This window comes from Rousettus aegyptiacus, unplaced genomic scaffold (assembly GCF_014176215.1).
Source record: "Rousettus aegyptiacus isolate mRouAeg1 unplaced genomic scaffold, mRouAeg1.p scaffold_m13_p_3, whole genome shotgun sequence".
Lineage (NCBI taxonomy): Eukaryota > Metazoa > Chordata > Mammalia > Chiroptera > Pteropodidae > Rousettus > Rousettus aegyptiacus.
In genome coordinates, this window is record NW_023416306.1 from 18,449,024 (window position 1) to 18,464,989 (window position 15,966).

General features: G+C 37.5%; 1 protein-coding gene and 1 pseudogene across 1 annotated transcript in view; both read right to left on the bottom strand.

Annotated features, from left to right (window-relative positions):
- The window catches only part of UGCG (UDP-glucose ceramide glucosyltransferase), a 29,538-nt gene extending 19,750 nt beyond the window's left edge, over positions 1 to 9,788 (bottom strand). The window contains exon 1 of the mRNA XM_016126354.2: positions 9,244 to 9,788. Coding sequence (XP_015981840.1) covers positions 9,244 to 9,341 — 98 coding nt within the window. The 5' untranslated portion in view covers positions 9,342 to 9,788. The remainder of the gene's footprint in view (positions 1 to 9,243) is intronic.
- LOC118600834 lies at positions 5,393 to 5,510 on the bottom strand (annotated as a pseudogene).
- Positions 9,789 to 15,966: the final 6,178 nt, after the last annotated feature.

Sequence of the window (15,966 nt, forward strand, 5' to 3'; positions counted from 1 at the left end):
TTAGCCAAGTTACTTCTTTATGTAAAGTTTTTTTTCTAAGTGTGGATAATAGTACCTACATTATTATAAAGTAGTTGTGAGAAACAGATAACATTCGGTCACAAAGTAAACGTTTAATGATAGCTATTATTGGCAATTTAAAAAAATCGGCTAATTTTAAGGACATTTTCCATCAAATATAACTTCTCTGAATTACCATAGTTCTGACAAGAGATTTAGAGATGTTGAACATTGATGACATCCATACACCAAAATGGAAGAACTAGAAATCCATACATTTAAAGATTCACATATATTTAAATATTAGGCCGTCATGTTGGTTTTTCACAAAAAAGAACCAACTCTCATGTATTAAGAAGATCTAAAGGGGGAAAGGGGAATCATCAAAAGCCCAAATCACAATAAAAATTGTCAAAACATGATATAAAACACATTTAATGCAAAGTTTAAATTATATCCAATATTTAGGATAAAATTATTTTCAAAGTTAAAATCACACCCAATATTTAGGAACCAATTTAAAGTTCTATAGACATCATCCGAAATGTAAAAACAATACAAGTATGACCATGAGGAACATTAAGTATCACAAATTATTATCCACTGAAAATGATCTGTTATTGTTTTATAGTTGAGCTCCCCTTTTAAACTATGAGATGAGTTCTCAGTTGGGCAGAGCTACCACATAATCCTGGCTTCTCTTAATTCCTCTATCTTCAGAGTCTGATTCAAAATGTTAAGATACTGTAGCACTTGGCCCAGCTGGAGTGAAAGGTTGCCAATCTCAGCAGAAAGACAAAGGTAAGGTAATTTCCACAGGTCAATGTACAAAGTAATAGATACAATGGACAAAGTAATTACTGGTTACTATGTAATCCAAACAATACCACATTCTAGAATGAAGACGTTTTAAGGGACTCTAGGAAAGACTTTATTCTGTTTTGTTGACCATTAAATCACCACACACAACACAGTCCCCAGAGCAAAGATGACAAGGTGGCCTTCCCAGGCCACTCTTGCCAGAAGGAAGGCCCTGCCCCACAACTCCAACACCTGGAGTTCTCAATCAATGGCAGCACATCCCAGGCATCAGGACCAGCAGAGCCATAATTTGGAATTTTAATATTATTATTAGTTCTCTTGGAATAGAATCTCCCCACCTAACATGTACATCCATTTGATTTTCAGAAATTTGATTTTGTTACATTTTCAGGAACACTTTGGGTATAAAAGAAACGGACCTCCTATATGGCCAGTCAATGGTTTTGATTTGTTTCATTTTTAAAGAATAAAATGATCCCAAAAAGTAAGTGAGCAATTTAGGGAACATAGAAAGCACAGTCAAATTTCAATATGTGTACTTTTCCTGAGGAATTATTTCTAAATTAAACTTTAAATTAGGAGCTGGAGTCACTCTGTGGGAAAACAGAAATCCCATCCATATAATTAAGGCATGTCGCCCCCCTGCACAGGGAGGGGGAGGTGATCACAGTGTGCTGTTGCAGGGTTGTCCCTGCCAGCAGCAGGGACAGGGAACAGGACTGCATGTGGGGTGCCTTCTCAGAGTAACAAGTCCAAAAGATCACAAGGGATGAATCACAGGCAAAAGAGAGAGGCCTTGAGGGTCCTGTCTTCTGTTGTGACCTTGAATAGCATCTATTCAGGGAACATTTCAAAGACCTCCAAGTGATGCTAAGAAATATCCAGGGCGTCTGCTGGACTTCACAGCTGCTTCAGCTTGATGACTCCTAATTGCCTCTCTGCATAAAGGTTTTCAACTTCTGAACTAATGGGGTGGTCTGATTTTTCCTAGCTGATTTTTTATTGCCTAACATTTCAATCTCTAAAATTCTTAGTCTTTGTCATCATTTCAACTTATTGTTTTATCCTTTTCCGTCCCGCCCCAAACTCGCTTACTCAATTTAATGGCTTGTACCATTTTAAAATGTATTCTAATTGAGTTTTGAAAAGGAGGGAAGCCTGGTATGAAGGGAAACTCCTTAGAGAGAGGATGGGCTGTGCTCTTCCCGGTTAGTCCTTTACTCAGAGGAGCAGCAACCTAATACTACACTGCTCCTCCCAGAAGTGGGGCACAAGAATCTCCCTCCCGGCTTCTGAGGGAGAATATGGATTCCTTGAGGGCGAAGTTCACCTTGCTAACAGCCCCAGATTGTGCTGTCTTTGTATTTCGTCTGTGTGATTCAGTTGAAGCAATTTATCTGACTCTAGGAATTTCTCTGTGCTGCATGCCACCAAGCTTGTTAATATTTCATGTAAAATGAGGCTGACTGCTTTATCAGCAGGTCCCCTACTTCCTATAGTCCATGCCAGCAATTTCCAATGATTAAAGGCTTCATTTGTTGTTGCTTATGACTGCCTCGGAGACTGTTACTGTGTGTTTATGATCACTGTGTGTCATGTTATTTTCATACAGTACTTATCTTTTCAAAAATGGTACTTCATCAAGAGGGGCTTCGACAGCAACACAAAACACCTGAATGAACTCTGCACACACAAGATGCCCCAGAAAGCACATAATAACCAACAGTGAGTTAAATTTATTGGAAAACACCAACTATTTCCACTAAACAATAGACTTATATACTACACAATACAAAAGATTCCATCACCATAGAAAACAAATAGATCTTTACTAATTTTGCTCCTTCCCCCCAAAAAACACCCTAACTCACCAACTCTTAGGTGATAATAATTAGACCTGGTGTATAGCAAATAGATACAACGTAGTATTTTGCTACTAGCAATTAAGAAAGTCACCCAGATGATGTGGTCTTAGTAGATAATGCACAAAAATACAAGAGACCTTCAAATGTAACATAAAGTCAAAATCCACTCTTTTCAAATAAGAAGGAAAATAATAGGACTGTCCTGACTCTTCTACACAATTCCCCAAAGCTATTGTTCAAAAGCTGAACGTAATGTTTAAATTAAACTCTTTTGTGAATAAAATTAAATTCTGTGGATGGAGGAAAAGTTGGGGGAACGTGTTATGACTTGCATGTCAACTAACTCAGGATAGCATGGGACTCTGCATTTCCCAAAGCACAGATCCAAGTGTAAAGATTATGAATAGCAAGACAGGCATTCCCTCTGGAAAACATTGGGGGAGAGGGATTCACATTTGTAGGTAAACATGTTATTGATAGAGCTGCTTCTATTTTAACCAGCAATTAGAAATAGTGAGAAAAAGAGATTAGCTTTGGTCCAACAAAGTTCATTAAAGTCCACAGCTCTTGAAAGCATCCTAAATTCCGGCCATCTACCTCAAATCACAATGGCCAAATGATACTGAATTAATGAATGAGCAAAAATCAACCATTACTACTGGAAAAAATTCAAAGATCATTTATTTGACAAATAATAATTGAGTATCTAGTAGACGCTAGAGAACAACAGTAAATAAGACGACATCCCTACTCTCAAAAGTTTATGGCCCAATTGGAAAAAGTAAAAACTGAACACACATTTACGATTTAGATGGGTAAAATCAAGGTACTACGAAAGGACGTAAGAGGGGGCGCCTATGCCAGTAAGGAGCTAACGTCTAAATTTACTTGACTGAGTTGGAGTTAAAACAAAAAAGGAGGGAAGGGAAGCAGGGTAGGAGGGAGGGAGGGAAAAGAAAAAAAAGAAAGGAAAGAGAATTCTAAAAAAAGTACATTGCATAGTCAAAAGAATGCCGGTAACTCAATGTTGCTGAAGATACAGGTTCAAGGGATGGCTCTTGAAGAACTATACGGATGTTGTTAGGGAGTTTGAATTTTACCCTGAAGGCAATAGGGAACCATGGTAAGATTTTAAGCTGCATGATCTAAGACTAGAGGTCCAGTAGGATAAGGCTACAGTAAGAGAAATAAAGTACAAAGGGAACAAGGCTATAGGTAGAGATACCAGTGAGAAGGGATAGTTTCAATTATCTAGGGTAGAGATAAAGTACGAGAAATGATGTAGAAAAGGGAAAGGGATAATGAATCAACAATCATTACTGAATATTAACACTGAATTACAATTTTCATTTTGCTTTTTAAGGCTATCACATTATAGTCCAATTCAGTATCCTCTCAGGCTCAGGTTAAAGGGGCTCAATTGCCCCTTTCATGCACCAAAAGGTGGTCCTGGCAGCAATGACCTGCAGTGATCAACACCTGACCAAAGTCCAAGTGCATCCTCAGAACTAAAGAAAAGAAAAGCTCTCAATCTACATTCCACTAAGACTCAGAACACCAATGTATTACTGAATTTAAGGCAAAAACCTTGCTATCTAAAAATGATATTCAAAATTTATAATTAATTTCTGACAGGTAGTTTATCAGTTATGTTCGTATTATGAGTGTTTAAATTCCATTCGAAAGCTGTGCAGCAGGTATAAAAGTTGTTATACTAGAAAAGTCAGAGAAAGCAGAATTAACTTGAAAAAAAAAAAATCTCCAGGAAAAGGATCTCTGGTTTACTAAAGAGTAGTTATTATTTACAGATGCAAGATGTATTTCCATACAGGCCTGGCACCCTCAGTCAATTAACAGAAAAGATAAAGCCTAATACTAAACATTAGGACATTATGTACAGAAGGGGAAATTTTGATAATCTGAAGAGGGGAGGAATGGCGAAGAGAGAGAGGAGAAAAAGAATGGAGATGGAGGAGAAAGAGGCAAGGTGTCGTGTTTAGATTCCCTTATCATCCAGCAATATGGCTCTTAAAGGCTAAAAACAGGAAAAAAACAACTGGTTCCAGGCCCCGATATGATGTTACTGCAGTCCCCTGCTATCAAACCACACTAGCTCTCAAAAAAGAAAAACTCGTAAAGATCTCTTAACCAACTCTGCCTACTGAGGCTATAATTATTAGCTATTTTTAGGAAACAGAAATCTTGGGGAATAAGAGCCTTGAATTTCAAATGCTCTCATCTGAATATTACCTTTAACATTATCAGCAGAAATCTTACAAATGTCTACCATCTAAAATGTGTAAGGAAATGACTAAGCATCAGTTCAATATTAAAATTGGAAAGGTGTGCTCACTTCGGCTGCACATATAGTAAAATCGGAAAGGAACAAAGCAGCATGTAGAGATATCAGCGAATATAGTTTCAAAATATTGAAAATAATCTTCTAGTTTATAAATTACCTCATTTAAAAAAAATTCCAAGCTTATAGCAATTATAAGATATTTGTGATATCAGAACAAATAATTTCATTGAATATGAATTATTCATTGGATTAATCACATTCAGCTCCATTTTTAAATACAGGTCAATCCTGAGCTCTTGATCTCATTTATTTATTTATTTTTTTAGGCAAGGAAACCCTGGTTGACCTCACAGACTGCAAGGAGCTTGTCATCTTACAATCCCTTATTTTTTTTTATTTTTTTCCCCTACAGCACCTGGTTTTCCTAGGTGGTCTCCCATCCAAGTACTAACAAGGCCTGACTCTGCTTAGCTTCTGAGATCAGACAGGATCGGCTTGTTCAGGGCAGCATGGCCATAGACTCTTCATCTCATTTTAAGAAGATACGACACATCAGAGCATTGAATCTAAATTAACTACATACCATTACACACTGCATTTAATTTTTAAAACATAACCAATAGTTTTGTTTAATGCTTTTTAAGTTTTTTCTCAGCAATTTTACTAAAATACTTGCATGACCTAAACATTTTTTTTTAAACAATCAGGAGCCCGCAGATTCTGCATCTGAAAACCAGACATGGAGCCATCTGAGTTTTTGAAAACAGGTTCCAGTTCCATGAGTTACAAAGAGAGTACTGATACCTGTGTATTTCAACTTATTTATACTTTACCTTATTTCAAGAGAATTTTGGAGAACATAGAACATGTGTTCAGAAAATATAGTCTTCAATAAAATACAGAATGCTTAGTACAGTATTTTAACCAAAATGTTGTTGCCAACATTCTTTAACTTTGCTTGTCAAAATGTTGAGATATCAAATTTGCAATTTTACTAAAGAGTAGAGAGAGAGAAAAAAAACTTAGTTCTCTGCTTAAAAATAACTCAAATTAATTTTGGAAGTATCTTTCCTTCAGTAAGAAAGGAAGCGAATCAAACACGTAAATAATTTTGAAGGTGAGACCAGAAGGAAGGAACTTAGCAAAAAGAAAAAGGTAAAACAATTGATACATCAATTAAGCTGATTATTTGCTTTATGTTCGGTTATCCATTTCAGAAAGGTATTCATAAGATTACTTTATTTAGCTAGTCATTACAATGTTATAAACTAATTGAATTTTCTTTATTTCCACATAACTTTATAGGATCTTGTTACTGTCAATAAAAAAAAGTAACTCTGTGGGGTATTAGGAAATAAATGCAAAGTCTCTCTACATTATTTCAACTTAGCTAAGTGTTTGTATTATTCTCAAAAACTGGAAGTATTTTAAGAAAACTGCAGTTCAGCAGAAAGTAAATAACTTAAAATGATTCGAGAGTTATCTCAAGTCTAAACACTCCCTGATGGTTACTCAGAATATTTGGCTACATCACCAGTGTTAATTTTAATTAAAGAAGTGTGACCTCATCGTTTGTATATATAAAATAGACAAAAATGAGTATTTCATGGTCCTATGCTGAAAGAAGTCAATTTTCTCCAAATTCAGCCACACATTTAACAATTCCAGTTTAAAAAACAAGATTCTAAAAGTTCATCTTTAAGTGAAAATGTGTAAAAACCCCAAAAAAGTTTTCAGATGAATAATGAGGGGCTTGCCTCACTGGTAATAAAACTTCTAATTAAAACAGTGGATGTCCAGTACAAGAATACATCGATGAAAGAACACTGGGAGCTTTTAACAAATCCCCCAACTATACAGAAAAATTTACTCTATAATAAATACAGTATTTCAAAACTGTGGAATAACTAAATAATCATTCAACAGATGATACTGGAAAAAGTGTCTAAATATCTAACCGAAGCTAAAATGAAGGCTTTAGATCTCATTATAGAACAAAATGAAATATCGAGTACATTAAAGAGTAAAGTGTAAAAAAAGAAAAAAGAAACTAAGAAAACTCAAAATACTAAGAAAACAAATGGGAAAAAATTGTATCACAAAAAAATCTTTATATCAAAAAGATCAATGCAGCAATAGATTACAATACAGGCAAAGGACTATAAATATGTCATTTACAACTAAATGTAATTAACATGTAAATGTGTTCAATGGAACTAGTAATTAAAGAAAAAAACAAAACAGTAAAAAGCCTGATACTTAGTAAGGAGAAAATGGGGACCATCATACAGGGTTACTAGGGCCATGAACAGATACAACTTTGCTAAAGAGCACTATGTATCAAAGTTTGAAATGTGCACCACTTCCTGCAGAATAATAACTCAGAAATGTAAACTAAGGAGGTCATCTCTCAAAAATGTATGCAAATGAATTCATCGGTGTTGTCTGTAATCTTGAAATACTGGAAACCTAAATACCAACAAAACCAACAAATATATGTCACATATGAAAATGCTGTGCATCTATTAAAAATGATGCAGTGATCATACACTTATTAACATGAAAAAAAATAGCCACAACTTGTTACATGGAAGCTCCATGTGAGCAGAGGCCCTGAATGTCTTGTTCTTCGATCTTATTTCCAGCACCTAGAACAGTGCCTTGTACAAAAGAGTGTCCCAAAAAGCATTTATTAAATAGACGAATTTCAAAAGCAGGTTACAGAACAATCATAATAAAGTCCCTTTCATTTTCCTCCCTTCTCTTCCTCCACCCATCCCCTTTATCTTAACACACAGAAATATAATAGGAAGGAGTGTCGAAAAAAGTTGACATGGTAATGGTTAACAAAATTTTGGGGGGTGTGTGTGTTTAACATTCTTCTTTACTCCTCTCTGTATTGTCTAGATTCCTTATATAGAAAGCACTTCTTATTTTATGATTGGAAAAAGTAACAAAATTGTTTTGAAAGCATCCATATGAACTCCAGAATGTTCAGTGACCACAGCTCACAAACTCTAAAAACTAAGACCAACAATATCCAATGGCATGTTTCCTTTCATCTTCAAAGAAGTATCAATGTGTCTTGTGGTGTAGCATCCCTCTCCAGTACCAGGAAATGCCACACTCTACAATAAAATGCAGCATTTTCAAAAGGAAAAGCAAACTTTTTCTGTAGTAACAAGTGAAAAAAACTAAAAATAATCCCTTAAAGTCCTCCCCTCTCCTCTACTAACATATACCCTATTCTAGTAGATGGTAAAAAATACCCCTGTACAATTATCCTTTTTTAGGCTAAGAAAAACAGCGACTCTACATCAGTCCTGGGCTCTATGCATGTCATTCATCTCTTTACAAAGGCTGATTTCAGTTTAACATTTAAACAACTCAAATATCACAACTAGCCACATACTCCATGTCATTATACCTCCCATCGCCCTGTTTTATTTTATTCATGGACTTTATCACAATTGGAAATAATTTTATTCGGATTTTTACTATCTGTCTCTTCCTTCTGGAATATAAGCTTTATGAGGACAGAAATTCTGTCCTGCTCACCACTGTCTCCAGTGAACGTGGCATCTAGTAGGCCTCAAGAAGTATTTGTTAATTTAATAATGAAAGGGGGGGAAGACGACACACAAATCTAAACAAGACAACAAATAAGAAATTGGGGGTGGAAGGAGGAAAGAAAATATACTGAAATGTACAAGGTGAAACAACTCAAGGCTGTAATGCCAGCTCAGAGGTTTGGTGGCTATTTTTCAAGGTGGACAGGTGCTTCACACCTATCTAAGGGCACAGAGTTCTTCCAGGAAGAATACACACAGGTTTCTGGCTGGCTGTGTACGGCTCCCTTAAAAGTGGAAACGGTCACTATATAATAACAGAAATGTGGCCCAAGTCAAGAGGGAAAAAAACACACCATACATCTGGCTAGGCTGGAAAATCATACAAACCAAGCAAGCAACCTTCCGCGCGACATGTAAGAAGAACGTAGTCTCCTTTCCCCTGGCTGTGCCGTCGCCTGAAGCACTGCAAACCCCACCACCACCGCCGCTCGCCACTTTTCCCTCCCAAGGACCCCCTCCCCAGCTCCTCCGGGGGGAGAGCGAATGGTGGAAAGAGTCTGAGAATTAGCTTTCTCCACCCCCACCCGAATCCAATTCCCTCCGAAGCGCAATCCCTCCCACCCTCGCCTGCCCCTGAGGCCCCGACCCTCGCCTCTGGCTCCTTCAGCTGCCCCTTACTCACGTGTAGATGATGGCCATGAAATGCATCAGCCACAGCACCAAGAAGAGGACGAACCCGAAGACGGCCATTCCCTCCAGGGCCAGGTCCAGCAGCGCCATCCCCCGGCCCGGCCCGCTCCGGCCGCCGCGGCGGACAGCGCTCCCGCAGTAGGACAGGGTAGGCGCCCGGCGCGGGGGCGCAGGAGGGGAGAGTTAGGTGGGGAGAGGAAGGGGCGGAGTGGGGTGAGGAGGAAGGGGCGGGCAGGGTCTGCGCGCCCCCGCCCGCGCGCGCACGCCCGCGCGCAGCCCTGGGCGCGCTCGCGACTGCAGGCGCTGCGGTGGCCGGGCTGAGTGGTCAGGGCGGCCGTGATTCCGCGCTCCGGCTCGCCTCTCCACACGCGCGCGGCCACCGGCCGGACCCCGCGCGCCCGCGCCGCCGCCGCCGCCGCCGCCGCCTCGCCGCCGGGCTCCCCGCCGCGCCGTTCCGCGCCCTGCTCCGCCGCCGCAGCTCCGCGAACTAATCGAAACCGGCGGCTTGCGCCCCGACTCCGCGGCGCGCCCCGCCCCTCCCGGCCCCCGCCCTCCGCAGCCGTGGCGCCCGCCTCCCTGAGGGGCGGTGTGCGCCACTCCTCTCCGCCCACCCTGCTGCTGTCGCGCCCGCTGCGTCACCGTGGCCAGCGCGCCCCTGGGAGGCTTTTCTCGCTGGTCGCTGGCCGTGTGTTCCCCCAGGCTCTTGTCTCCGGCCGCCCCCTACCTCTCCGCGTCGGGCCGAGGAGCTCCAGGCCACCGGTGTTGCAGCCTGGTGTTGCTGATGGTGGCGGTGGCGTGACCTTGTGTCCGCCTTGGAGGCAGCTCTCCGTCCGGCTCTGGTGTTCCACGGCGCTCTAGAAAAAGAGCCGGGGTTCCAGGCAGCCGCAATGTAACTTTCAGCGCTGTGTTCGCAGCCTCTCCGCGGGACATTGCGCCCAGCGGCCTAGGCCCTCCTCCAGGCCACGTTCCTCCGCCCAAGGGTTTCCCATCACCTTTCCCCCTCCACGGTTCTAGTGCTGTGGCATCTCGGATCTCAAAGGACCTGGCAGTAAAATTATCTTCTGCCTCGCAGAGCTCCAGCATGTTAGAAATCGCGTTTAACACCTAAGACATTCTCAATTCAAAACGTAAAGAATCAGTTATTATTGAACTCCCCTAAGACTATCTTAACAGGGTAGCCATTTGTGGCTACTGAGCGCTTGTGATGTGTGGCTAGAACGAATTGAGACGTGCTGTGAGTGTGAACCATGCACCAGAGGTCTAAGACCACCTCATTAATAAGTTGTGTATTGATTATATGGTGAAACAATATTTTCGATATGTTGGGTTAAATTAAATGATTAATTTCACTGTTTTGTTGTTTTTAAATGTGACTTGTTACTAGGAAATTTTAAATTGCACAGATGGATAGCCTTGCTCTTAAAAAAAATGTGGCACTTTGGTTAGTAACTTAGTGTTTATCTTAATTTAAAATCAGTCCAGGAAGATGTTTTAATACAGTACTAAATGTTTCTGTTTGTTTCTTTAGCCTAGATGAGTTTATATTGTTTCTTGGTTGTTTTATGTTTAGACAGTGTTTATTATTTCAAGTGATTTCCTTTTAAATAATCCATGACTGCCTTGAGAGAGTTCAGAATTGAATTCAATTTTGAAAAGTTATTTATTTTATCATTGAAATTTATTGTAGTTAATATTGATTGAGCTACTTCAATCTATGATTAATTTGAAGAGGAATTTTCATTAAAGACTTATTCACCTTTTTGTTCTGTTTCTGTAAGTATGCTGCAAAGGCTCACTTGCCCTGTTTGTTAGCAGCTCCCCCACTTTGTAACACTTTGCAGGGGAGGGTAACCCATAGCAACTCCTGCCCTTCTCAACATGTTACTAATGTTACTAATAACCGTAGCAACTCCTGCCTTTTGTAACTGTCTGAATGCAAATCAACCAATCAGCTTGTGTAAAAATCCTGTATATAAGGACTGTTGCAAGTGAGCTGGGGAGAGGGGGAGCGCATCTTCAGAGCACTAGCTCCTCTGGAACTGCAGGTAATAAACCTGAGTTCTCCAACTCTCCAAATGCTGCTTGATTTTTCACTGGTCTGATTTTGGAATTTTTCCACAACAAATGATAAACTATAATCAGGAAAGTTTAATGTCCATACTGAGAACCAATCTTGGATTCACTGTAATTTTGTTTTAAAGTTAGAAAGAACAATGCTTAGAAACCAAACTTACCTTGTGGAAAGTTACTGGTCGATAAAGTTATAGCAGGATATAACAAAAAAAAAATGATAAATAGAAAATTTTAAACATTGGTTAATCAATTCTAAGACGTACTTTAACAAACACTTTAACACATTTTAACATTTCTGAAATGGAATGCATCTCACAGTTAATGACACCTTACAATTAATTGATAAGTGCTTTTTAAAAATCATATATAAAATCGTAAAGCATCTTACAATTAATACCCTTATAGATCTGATGAACTACATCAATTGGTCTTTTAAGGCATTTGGTTATATTCTGCAGTGCTCCAAAATGTTTTTTGGAATCTTCCAACAAAGGATATTTTTTACAGTATGATCAATAACATGGAAAATGAGACCAAAGAAAGATGAAGAAGTAGATATTCTTAACAATTAACAGATTTGCTATAAATTAGTATAATCAGTAGATTAAAGATCAGCTATGTTATACTTGAGTCTAGTCAAACTTGGGCTTTCCAAACCTTCGTTGCTGATTTTAAAGCAGCAGCTTTAGAATATGTAATCCTAACATTCTGTAGATACTATAAAAGCCTAACTTTCTTCCACATAGCACAGCGGCATAGGAATCTAGCAAAGATCCTGTCCACAAATATCACTTTTGGCAGTTAACATTGTTTTGGTTGTCTGTCTGGAGGGCTTCTCTTTTAGAAAATCAATTCCACCAACTTAAGGACTTCTTTTTCCAGTGGCAATCCGGTAACAACAGTATATTAAAATTTATGCAGCTTAAGGAGCAATGTTTTTAGAGGCAAGTAAATCCAAATTTGACTGTCACTTAATGGACTCAGATACTTTCATTTACAAAATCTTAAGAAGAAAAGAATCCAAAATGTCTGGTTCAAACCAAGTAGTTGGAACATGTGTTTTGATGTGAAACAAACCCAAACCAAATAATTTAATTATGGCAGATTCCAAATTGAAACTGAAATGAAATTGTATTGGTTCTAGTCCCATGTCCCAGAAAAGACAAGAGCAGAGGTGTGAGAACACTTGGGAAGTTGATACTCTTAGCTGCATTGTGCCCAAAATGCCTATACTGCATTTAAAAGTTTCTGTTACATTTTTTAAAGTTATTCTCAATAATCAGGGTTCTTGATTTGGGTTGTGTCTAAGAAAAACATCATCTTTGGTGAGATTTCTAGATAAATCAAATTTAAAGTGTGACACCGAAAAGCTATGTACACAAAAAAAAGACGGAAAGAAATTACCTCAAATGATTATGAGTCTTTGAGGAATAAAACCTTTTTTTTTTTATCTGCCTTTTTATATTGTTAACTTAGTATAATGAGCATTATCGTTTTTTATGATGAAATTTTTTTTTCTATTTTATAAAAAAGTTAAAGATGAAAACCATATAGAGATTTTTCATAATTTATTTTTTAAAATTACGAGTAGCAGAGTCACCGTGGAAGACAGTTTGGCAATTACTTATAAAACTAAACATACTCTTACCATATGATCCAGGTATCACACTCCTGGGTATTTACTCAAATGAGTTGAAAACTTATGTCCACACAAATACCTGCACGTTTATAGCTGCTTTATTCATAAATGCTAAAACTTGGAAGCAACAAAAATGTTCTTCAGTAGATGAATAAACTGTGGTACGTCCAGACAATGGAACATTCAGCACTAAGAAAAATAAGCTATCAAGCTATGAAAAGACATGGAAGAAGCTTAAATGCATATTAAATGAAAGAAGCCAACCTGGAAAGCCTACATATTATATGATCTAACTATATGATAGTCTGGAAAAGGCAAAACTATGGAGACAATAAAAAGATCAGTGGTTTCCAGTAGGGAAAAGAGAGGGATGAATAGGCAGATTACAGAGGATTTTTAGGGCAGTGAAACTATTCTGTATCATACTTTAATGGTGGATACATGTGTTATATATGTATCAATACCCATAGAATGTACAACACCAAGAATGAATCCTAATGTCAACTATGAACTTTGAGCGATGATGTGTCAATATAGGTTCTTCAACTGTAATAAATGCATAACTCTGGTGCAAGATGTCGATAGTGGGGAAGGCTTTGCATGTGTTGCGACAGCGACTACATAGTAACTTTCTGTTCAAATTTTGCTGTGAACCTAGCAACTGCTCTAAAAAAATAAATTCTATTTAAAAAAAATTAGTGAGTGCTCAGCTAAAAGAAAAGTTATTGGAAATATTATGTGTCTGAATAAGTGAGATAAGCTAGTTTGTCATTAGATCCAAGGGCTTTGCACCTTGTTGGCACTCAAATATGTATTGAATGAGTATTGAGAAAAGTCACTGGAAAAATTGCTCGACTTTCTCTTTTGTTTGCAAATACTTTAAAATATTGTTTTTTCTCTGTGTGTGTGGAAAAAACTACTATATCCCCTCTTCCATGTTACAAAATTAGATCACAGAGTTAGAGTGAGCGAGAGGAACTACATATCAGTTCACCTAATCACAACCTGAACACCTACTGCAAAACCCATGCTCTACTTGGTAGTCAATAGCATATTTTTATGTCAATATTGGACATAGTTTCCATCTCTGTCATCTTTATAAAAAATCTTTCATATATAAACATTTTAAAGATCACAATTCAGTTCCCTATGGTTAATGTGTTGTTATTTTTAAAAGACAGGTATACTGTAAATTATTAGTCCTATGAAAACTTTTTTTAAAATAAGGTTTAAAAAAAGGAGATCCTCCAGAAATTGGGTAAATTTGAAATTTCAAAAACAAAGTTAAAATTTATCTGAAATTTATGGTGCTAATGCAAAAATAAGCTATTCTTGTCTTTCCACCCCCCCAAGCATGTTTGAAATTAGTAAAAAAAAAAAAAAAAAAAAAAAAAAAAAAAATGCCTTATCTACTTACCAGCTCAGATTCTTAACTTATGTTGGTTTTGTTACCCATAAAATGGTAACTTTGTAAAAAGCCTTCAGATTCTCAGATACTGTTTTACTGTGAATAGTCTTCAAATGCACAGAGATTCTAAGCAAATTATCAGTTCAGGACCTAGTCCTGATAAACCACTGGTATAGTGTGTTGGTATGTATGGGTGTGGTCCAGGGGAGTGCCTGGAGTTCTCTAGAGTTCATTTCATTCTCAGCTGTCTTGCTAACTCATATCTAAATGACTAATTAAAATGTTTACCTCATACTCATTTTTCTTTTCAAATTACACATTTCATTTTGTTTTAATCCATAGTATGCTAGGATGAAGCACTAATTAATGTTCATTCTTCAAGGAAGCTAAATGGAAAATATTTCCAAATATGTCCCATGTAAATATCAACTATTTTCTTTTTCAAAATGTTTTTGAAATTTTTTCTTTTTAGAGATATCAATCAATTCATTTTGTTTATTAAAGTTTATAATGTTAAAAGCTTCACCTAGGCCTTGAGTGAGTGAAAACAAACTTGGTAAGTTTATTGAAGAAGTGTGTGGGGGCGGGGGGAGCCTAAGACTCTATTTATTGAATACATGGACATAAGTTATGTGCCAGGCAAAACTAAAAATTTTTAACTTGATTTTCACAAAAGCTATGAAATGTATAATTGGAAGCCAAGAACATTAAGTTAACTACCCAGGTGACACATCTGATAAGTAAGGGAGCTGGAGTTTGGATCCAGGTCCATCAGACTCCAAAGCCAATGCTCTTTATATACGCAAGTAGAATATTAAGTTAATTTAAATGATATATAGTAAATGATCAACCCTCAAAATTTAGATTGCAAAGTAAATTTAGTTTAGTGTTATTTAGCTTGGTAACCAATGTTCTCTATAAGTCTATTTGACCATCTGAGATGTAGGAAAATATATTAAGACTAGATCATATATTTTATGCTAAGATACACTGCCAATTTAAACACTTAGCTCTTTCCTTTTACCGCGTGTTTTGCTTTAGTTAAAAGAAATTTCATGAAATAACTGTCATTTCAGAAATATTCATCTAGAAGAGTAAACAAGTAGAAGAATTTAAAAAGAAAACAGGAAAATGCCCATAAAATCTGTTTCTTAATGTATTAGTTCATAATAATAATAATGACACTATAATTAAAATATACACTTCACTTTTATTAAGAAACAAAGACCGTTGAGAAAACCTGGATCTCCTGAATTTAAGACCTCCACAAAATACTTCCCATCTAAGAATACTTTGTTTACGGTGTAGACTAGGTGTTCAGCATGTACACTGCAAACATCAAACAGCCTGGGTTTAAATCCTAGTTCTACCATTTACTAGCTATATGACTTATGTTGTGAGGACTAAAGTTAACATATGTAAAACATGTAGACTTCTGGGCAAATGTAAATTCTATGAAAGTTTTATTATTATTCATTAATAGAGAGAAGTTATTTATCCAATTTTATCTAGATCACTAACTTGTTTTCCCCATGTCTCCCTTTTCTGTTTTTACCTACTAAAAAATAAAGTTAACAATACTTATAAGGATTTTC